Genomic DNA, 9318 nt, shown 5'->3' on the forward strand with positions numbered 1-9318 from the left:
GAGGTATTTAGGAGGAGATACATACCTTGCTCTTTAAGCTAAAGTATTTTTAGTCATTTCAACCATTTATTCTACGGCCTTTCTGATTCAGGAACTCCGCCTGTCATTGTCATGGATAATGCCAGCCTGTCCCAAGCCAGGATGAAGGAGGAGGGTTGGGCGACAGGTTTGCTACCTGTCCCTGTAAAAAAAAAACCAGCAACGGAAACGTCGATAAATGCCTCGGATGAATTATCTTCCCCCCTGATAACGAACCCAGCACGCCCCCGGACACGATTATTGACTGCGAAACAACCAACAAAAATTGGCTTCTGGAACGTGAGAACTATGAGTCAGTTATCAAAAACTGAGCAAGTTCTCAGAGAGATGAAGCAATATAATATTGACATACTAGCCCTAAGTGAAATACGTTGGAAAGATGTAGGCCAAGAAACACTAGATCATGGATATGTACTGTTATATAGCGGAGAGGACAACCATCATCAGGCAGGTGTAGGACTTATGATGTCCCCTGCAGCATACCGAACAATGCTGAAATGGACTCCAATAAACGAAAGGATCTTGTTTGCACGATTTGCTACAACACACACTAAGCTTTCTGTCATTGTATGCTACGCTCCTACCAATGAGGCGGATGATGATGTCAAAGATAGCTTCTATGAAACCTTGCAAGCTGTCACCAAAGACATCCCCAAACATGATGTTCTATGTGTTGTTGGTGATCTGAATGCCAAAGTAGGAGCCGATCGCAAGTACTGTCCGGAAGTCCTAGGACCGCATGGACTTGGCCATATTAATGAAGATGGTGCATTACTAGTAGACTTCGCGCTAAGTAATGACCTTGTCGTTGGTGGGACACTCTTTGAGCATAAAAATGTGCACAAGTACACATGGACATCTCCAGACGGTTCAACGCGAAACCAGATCGACCATTTACTGATCGCCAGAAGGTGGCGTACAAGCCTGTTAGACGTGCGTGGGTATAGAGGAGCAGACGCCCAGTCGGATCACATGCTCATGATCGCCCACTTACAGATCAAACTACGTGCCCAAAAAAAGACACAGCAAGATCTGAAGAAACTGTACGACACGGACAAGCTACAGGATCAAAAAATCCGCAGAGATTTCTGTATCTCTGTATGGAACAAATTTGATGCCTTGCCTGTTGAGGCAAATGACTCAGAAAGTGTCGAAGAGAAATGGGAGAAAATAAAAAGTGCATACACGACGATTGCCGCAGAAAAGCTAGGTTTCCGAAAGAAACCAAAGGAAAGGTGGATCTCTGACACAACATGGAAACTGATTGACGAACAAAAGGCACTTAAGCAAGCCATGCTCATAGATACTACAAGGTGTTCAGAGCTGGCAACAAAACAATTATACAAAGAAAAAGATAAAGAGGTAAAAAAGAGTGCAAGAAGGACAAGAGACAGTTCCTTGAAAAGAAAGCAGCTTTAGCTGAAGAAGCTGCTAGGAAGGGTGACTCCAAGACTGTCTACCGATTGACAAATGAGATGGTAGGAAAACAAAGCAGCCGAATCACCCTTGTCAAGGACGAAAATGGATCAATTATATCTGATCCAGAAAAAATTGACGAGAGATGGGCTTCCCATTTCGAAAAACTTCTGAACAGACCGAGAACTTGCGACCAAGCTAACGTACCTGATATCCCTTTTATGTATCTAGACATCAATACAGATCCTCCGAGTGCTGAGGAGATCTTGCATGCAGCAAAGAAGTTAAAAAATGGACGAGCCCCGGGTATTGATGGCATCTCAGCAGAAATGCTGAAGTACTCAATTAGTACCTGCATATCCATTTGGCTTTCTCTCTTCACCAAAATATGGACCTTAGCGAAGGTCCCAAGAGATTGGAGCAGAGGCATTATAGTCAAACTCTTCAAAAAGGGAGACTTGATGAACTGCCATAACTGGAGAGGCATCGATCTTCTCCCTGTCTCATCCAAACTATTAGCCTCCATCATTTTGCAACGTCTGCGGAAAGCACTAGACGCAACTCTACGAGAAGAGCAGCATGGTTTCAGAACTGGGAGATCCTGTTCTGATCTAATATTTGTACTGAGAATGCTTGTCGAAGAATCAAAAGAATGGAACAAGAAGCTCTACCTCCTATTCATTGACTTTGAAAAGGCATTTGACTCAGTTGACAGAGATTGCTTGTGGAGAGTTTTGAAATACTACGGAATTCCCGAGAAAATAGTAGATATGATTATAGCGCTTTATGAAGAATCGGAATGTTGCGTAAAGACCGAAAACGGTACAACCAGATTTTTCAAGATCATGTCTGGTGTTCGTCAAGGATGTGTACTTTTCCCCATGCTCTTTATAATTATAATGAATTATGCCCTGAGATTCACATCGGGCTACGGGGTAAAAGTAAGCAACAAACAACTGTTTGATCTGGACTTCGCGGACGACGTTGTCCTTCTCGAAGAGTCTAAAGAACGGTTGCAGCAGCTGCTTGACACTATTACCGAGAATGCAGAGAATGTCAGGCTAAAGATAAACATTGACAAATCGAAGAGCATGGCCATCACAACCTCGCCACTTGTTCTCCATTGCAAAAACAAAGATCTAGAACAAGTCCAGGAGTTCAAGTACCTGGGTAGCTGGAATGATTGTGATGGAGAGATCTCGACCGAGATTAAACGTAGAATTGGACAAGCTACAGGTGCCTTCAATAGATTGAAGCCTATTTGGAGAAGTAATAAATATTCAATGCGACTGAAGCTTCGACTCTTCAATAGCAATGTACTCTCAATTCTCCTTTACGCAAGTGAATGTTGGAAAATAAACACCCAGCTTGAAAAAAGGATCCTTGCATTTGAAAATATGAGCCTCAGAAGAATGTTGAATACAAGTTGGCAACAAAAAATTACAAATGCAGAAATACGCAGAAAAACAGGTCAACCTCCAGTCATTGAGTTGCTGAAAAGAAGGCGGTGGACATACCTGGGACACGTTCTTCGTATGGAAGAGAGCCGCCTTCCTCGAACAACCTATGAATGGAAGCCAGACGGTAGAAGAAAGAGAGGCCGCCCCAAAAATACATTGAGACGAACACTTGACCGAGATCTGAGGACGGCCGGCACCTCACTAATACCTGAATGGGAAGACGTCATCGCTGCAGCACCAATGCGAGACGAATGGAGAGGCTTTGTCGACGCCCTATGCGCCACCGATGGCTCTGGAGGAACTAAGGTCTAAGGTAAGGTCTTTCTGATTCAGGGGTCATTCTTAAAGAATAGGGACAAAACTTAACATTTAGTGTAACGAGCGAGGTATTAACGAAGGGACAAACCCCCTCATATACATAATAGAAAATATAAGAATATAAAAGTTTGTTATGTAAGTTAATTCTTAAGTTACGTATATTTTTTACTAATACAAACGTTCATTAAAGATTCAAAGGTCTAGTTGCCTTTTTAAGTAACCGAAAAATTGGAGGGCGACTAGACCTCCTTCCCCTCCCCTTATTTCTCAAAATCGTCTGATCAAAACTAAGAGAAAGCCATTTAGCCAAAAAAAAAAGAATTAATATGCAAATTTCATTTTAATAATTTATGTGCAGAGCCAAAATAAAAAATGCACTAATTCAAAAACGTGGAGAAATTACATTAAAAAAACTAGTTTTTTTAACTGAAAGTAAGGAGCGACATTAAAACTTAAAACGAACAGAAATTACTCCGTATATGAAATAGGTTGTCCCCTCCGCAATCCCTCGCTCTTTACGCTAAAGTTTGACTTTTGCCACAATTCTGCTTTTTAAAACAATTAAAAGCTTCAACTGGTCAAAACAACCGGTCAAAGTTTGTAACTTGTTGCACCTCTCACGGGGACTATGGGGGAGTAAGTCGTCCCCAAAGACATAGTTATAAGGTTTTTCGACTACGCTGAATAAAATGGCTATCTCAGAATTTTTATCCGTTGACTTTGGGAAAATAATTAGCGTGGGAGGGGGCCTAGGTGCCCTCCAATTTTTTTGGTCACTTAAAAAGGGCACTAGAACTTTTCATTTTCGTTAGAATGAGCCCTCTTGCAACATTCTAGGACAACTGGGTCGATACGATCACCCCTAGGAAAAAAAAAAACAAAAAAAAACAAATAAACACGCATCCGTGATCTGCCTTCTGGCAAAAATGCAAAATTCCACATTTTTGTAGATAGGAGCTTGAAACTTTTACAGTAGGTTTCTCTGATACGCTGAATATGATGGTGTGATTTTAGTTAAGATTCCATGATTTTCAGGGGATGTTTTCCCCTATTTTCTAAAATAACGCAAATTTTCTCAGGCTCGTAACTATTGATGGGTAAAACTAAACTTGATGAAACTTATATATTTAAAATCAGCATTAAAATGTGATTCTTTTGATGTAACTATTGGTACCAAAATTCCATTTTTTAGAGTTTTGGTTACTATTGAGCCGGGTCGCTCCTAACTACAGTTCGTTACCACGAACTGTTTGAAAATAAAAGCTGAATCAGCCCAAGAGAGTTTTGATGTTTGGGATTGAAGTGGGAGAGCCCAAAGAGGCTCTTTGCTGAGAAAGGGGTGCAAAATTGTTTATATACATTTTGTTACGTTATTACGAGTCAGAAAGACATTTGGGGGGGGGGGGGTCGCGACACGTGTCGCGACACGCGACAGGAGACGAGACTATAAAATACAGCTGGTCTTTCACCCAATTTGATCAATAAATTTATTTTGATTGAACCAAAGAGGGGGCTCAAAAAGCCCCTTTTCATGGTTTACGTATCTGCACGTCTTGCGTACATTAATTATTTAGTGGAAATCCGTGGACTTTATATGCAACTGTGGACTCGAATAGCAACTAAGAATAACAGAAGAAGCTAAAAACATTGGAAACAGCGTTATCCTGCCTAAACCCATATTCAGGTTGCCAAATTTTCTTCGATTGTATGGCCCCTTTTGGCGTCAATTATTTCTTCAATTCAGGTTAATATTAACTATTCTCTTTCAATTGAGATAGTATTGATTATTTTACTGAATTCTGTTGACTTTTGAAAATCGCAATAACCAAATTAAATTGTAACAAGCCATTTCCGGTTGAACTGGAATGATCGCTATGAGATTATAGTTCAATCAGAACAATCTGTTGATTTCTTAGAATGAAGATTCGTTGAGCGTAATAAATTTATTGATTAAATTGGGTAAAGGACTAGTGGTATTTTACAATCTTGTGTTTCGGTTATATTCTTAGGAACATTTTGTGTAAAAATAAACGAAAAGACCATGATTTCTTAGAGTCGAAATAACACTATTCCTTTATTCTTGTACCAGTGTCATCAATCGGGCGGAAAGGGTCCTGTGACACAGGGTTGTACCCAGGGGGCTTAGGGGTTTGACCACCCCCCAACCCGAAATGTCTTTCCGACTCGTAATAACGAAACAAAAATAAATAATAAAAAATTTTTAATCCGTTTCTTAATTTTTTTTTGTAAAACCCAAGGAAAAACATCCCTCTGAAAAAATCCTGGATACAGTTTGTTGAGACCCTCCAGATTTTGAAACATATTCTTTTGAGAGTATTTTAATTGAAAACGCTTTTTTTGGCAATTTTGTTGAATAAATTGAAAAGCAACAAATCCTCCCTAGATATCAAAAGTACTTTTACCCCCCTCACACCTAAATTTTCGTGAATTGACGCCATTGTGCGGTGTATCTTCAATACTACAAAATACTTGAAATTAAAAGTCTAAGTGGACTTTATTCTTTGTTATTATTGTGAAAAAAGCCTGTTTGATAGTTAAAAATTTGTTAAAATGAATTTCGTCAAGGCGGCATTTAAGTTCCTTTTTAGTTTCATGGCCCTATAAAATCAAATCAGAGTGTTTTCTCCGCAACCAAAAAAGTTTTTAGCACTTAGCAGTTTGTAGTTTGAAGGTTCGAGCTTGCATAGAAAGTCATGAGAAGTTATGAGTTCTGCTTTGGACCAATAATGAATGAAATACAAAGCGATTCTTTTGGCGTAGCTATTATTAGAAATAGTATGTTTGAATTGAGACAATTTTCCATAGTGAATCCACTTGATATTTTCATGATCCATCGTTGTTTATTTATTTTTGCCACTACTACTACTAACAACTCACTGCAGAATCAAGCTACCTGAGGCCAACACGGCTAAACACAATCCCTCTCTATCCCGATTTATTTGAAACCTCCCAAAAAGTTCCGATTACCCTTTTAATCCCTCCTTTCGACATCCTTCCACCCATTTCTCGCTGCAGAGTCAATGCCACCTGAGGCCAACACGGCTACACACAATCCCTCTCTATCCCGATTTATTTGAAACCTCCCAAAAAGTTCCGATTACCCTTTTAATCCCTCCTTTCGACATCCTTCCACCGATTTCTCGCTGCAGAGTCAATGCCACCTGAGGCCAACACGGCTACACACAATCCTTCTCTATCCCGATTTATTTAAAACCTCCTAAAAAGTTCCAATTACCCTTTAAATCCCTCCTTTCGACATCCTTCCTCCCATTTCTCGCTGCAGAGTCAATGCCACCTGAGGCCAACACGGCTACACACAATCCCTCTCTATCCCGATTTATTTAAAACCTCCCTAAAAGTTCCAATTGCCCTTTAAATCCCACCTTTCGACATCCTTCCACCCATTTCTCGCTGCAGAATCAAGCCACCTGAGGCCAACACAGCTACACACAATCCCTCTCTATCCCGATTTATTGAAAACCTCCCAAAAAGTTCCAATTACCCTTTAAATCCCTCCTTTCGACATCCTTCCACCCATTTCTCGCTGCAGAATCAAGCCACCTGAGGCCAACACAGCTACACACAATCCCTCTCTATCCCGATTTATTTAAAACCTCCCAAAAAGTTCCAATTACCCTTTAAATCCCTCCTTTCGACATCCTTCCACCCATTTCTCGCTGCAGAATCAAGCCACCTGAGGCCAACACAGCTACAAACAATCCCTCTCTATCCCGATTTATCTAAAACCTCCCAAAAAGTTCTAATTACCCTTTAAATCCCTCCTTCGATATCCTTCAACCCATTTTGGTGACGACCTGCTTTTGTTTGGCCCTAGATGGTTGGCCGAAAAAGACGATCTTGGCATTACTTGCTTCTTGCCTTGCTTAAAAAGTAATCTGTCATCCTTCATCCATAGAAGGTGTCCAAGCCATCTCAACCTTTCTCTGATTATTGCCCTAGATAGCGGGATAGAACCACTTTTTTAGAACCACTTTTTTTTTAAATACAGCCAGTAAAACTGGTAGTTGAAACAATTAATTAATATATTTATATTTATTAGTATATTATTATTAGTATATTATTATTAGTATATTAATATATACTATTAGTATATTACAAGCATTAATTAGTATATTACTAATATTACATATTAGTTTATCAATTAGTATTATTATATATTACATTAGTATATAATAAGCATATTATAGTATATTAGTATATTAATATATACTATTTAGTATATTAATATATTTTTAGTATATTAATATTAGTATATTATTATTAGTATATTAATATATACTATTAGTATATTAATTAGTATATTACAAGTATTAATTAGTATATTACTAATATTACATATTAGTACATCAATTAGTATTATTATACATTACATTAGTATATAATAAGTATATTATAGTATATTAGTATATTAATATATACTATTTAGTATATTAATATATTATTAGTATATTATTATTGGTATATTAATATATACTTAATTAATATATGTTTATTTAATTGTTCGGATAATTACCAGATTTTTGTTTTTATTCAATACAGTTACTCTGGTAAGCACGCACAGTTGAACATTTTCATGATTTCTTCTTTGAATTATTCGATATTGGCTGAATTTTTACCAGTTTCATGAGTTTGCTCAAGCCCCCCCCCCCCACAAAAAAATAAGTACATGCCTGCTTTGTTTCGAATTAAGGCAGTTATACTAGTAATTATGCTAGTTCTGTCCATATCTTATAATAATGCTGTTAACTTAATGATTACTTGCTTTTAAACCTCAAGGGAAGATAATATATACAAAAGGATTATTTGTTTAGATTTGCTTGTGAGGTGACATTCAGGGTCCCAGGGGAGCAATATTGCATATGCCTTTAAATTTGAATTACTGCAAAGTAAAACAGGGAATAGGAGCGAGTCCAGTTTGACGTAATTCTCTGAAAGAATATCTATTTATGTGTCACGAAAGAGTAATTTCACGTTGTCGTGGATTGTGAATTGGAGATGTAGACTATATCAGCCCTCTAATTCCTACCCCCGGTTCTGTCTCCTATGTCACCAGTTCTGGATTTGTTCTTCTAGGCTTCGATACATGAGTGTCCACAAGGGGCGTTATTAGCCCCCCCCCCCCCTTACAAAACATAAGCATATAACATTTAATATATATATATATATATATATATATATATATATATATATATATATATATATATATATATATATATATATATATATATATATATATATATATATATATATATAGTTTTTAATATAAGCAAATATTAAAACTTAAAACGAACAGAAGTTATTCCGTATATGAAAGAGGTTGTACCCTCCTCAATGTCCCGCTCTTTACGCTAAAGTTTGACTCTTTGTCACAGCTCTACTGTTTAAAACAATAAAAACACTTTAGCGTAAAGAGGGAGGCGTTGAGGAAGGGGCAACCCCTTTTATTTTATGTTACGGAATAATTTCTGTTCGTTTTAAGTTTTTATGTCGCTCCTTACTTGCAGTTAAAAAACAAGTTTTTTAAATTTAATTTCTGAAATGTTTTGAATTAATGCATGTTTTGATTTTGGCTCACCGCACATGAACAAATGAAACGAAATCTAAATTTCCGCAATACCTCGCTCTTTACACTAAAGCTTGAATTTTGTCCCAAATGTTTAAGAATGACCCCCGAATCACAAAGGCCGTAGAATAAATTGTAGGAATTACTAAAAATACTTTAGTGTAAAGAGCAAGGTATTTTGGAGGAGACGAGCCCCCTTATATACGTAATATTTTACGTTTGTTATTAGTTTTAATGTTGCACATTACTTCCAGTTAAAAAAAGTATTTATTTTATCATTGTTTTTTAAATAGAGCTAGAAAATCCTGTACCACCTTCATGGAAATTCTCTTCCCTCGAGTTTTTTGGTTGCTCAAAAAGGGCACTAGAATTTTTAATTTCCGTTAGAATGGGCCCTCTTGCGACATTCTAGGACCACTTGATCGATACGATCACCCCTGGAAAAAAAGTAAACATGCATCCGTGACCTGTCTTCTGGCA

The 9318-nt window shown here is 37.7% G+C and overlaps 1 protein-coding gene across 1 annotated transcript; it reads left to right on the forward strand.

Annotated features, from left to right (window-relative positions):
- Positions 1-327: 327 nt before the first annotated feature.
- LOC136038379 (craniofacial development protein 2-like) lies at positions 328-1458 on the forward strand. The gene has a single exon (XM_065721448.1). It carries the CDS (start codon positions 328-330, stop codon positions 1456-1458), a length of 1131 nt encoding a protein of 376 aa, XP_065577520.1.
- Positions 1459-9318: the final 7860 nt, after the last annotated feature.

The sequence above is a fragment of the Artemia franciscana genome, chromosome 18 (assembly GCF_032884065.1).
Source record: "Artemia franciscana chromosome 18, ASM3288406v1, whole genome shotgun sequence".
Lineage (NCBI taxonomy): Eukaryota > Metazoa > Arthropoda > Branchiopoda > Anostraca > Artemiidae > Artemia > Artemia franciscana.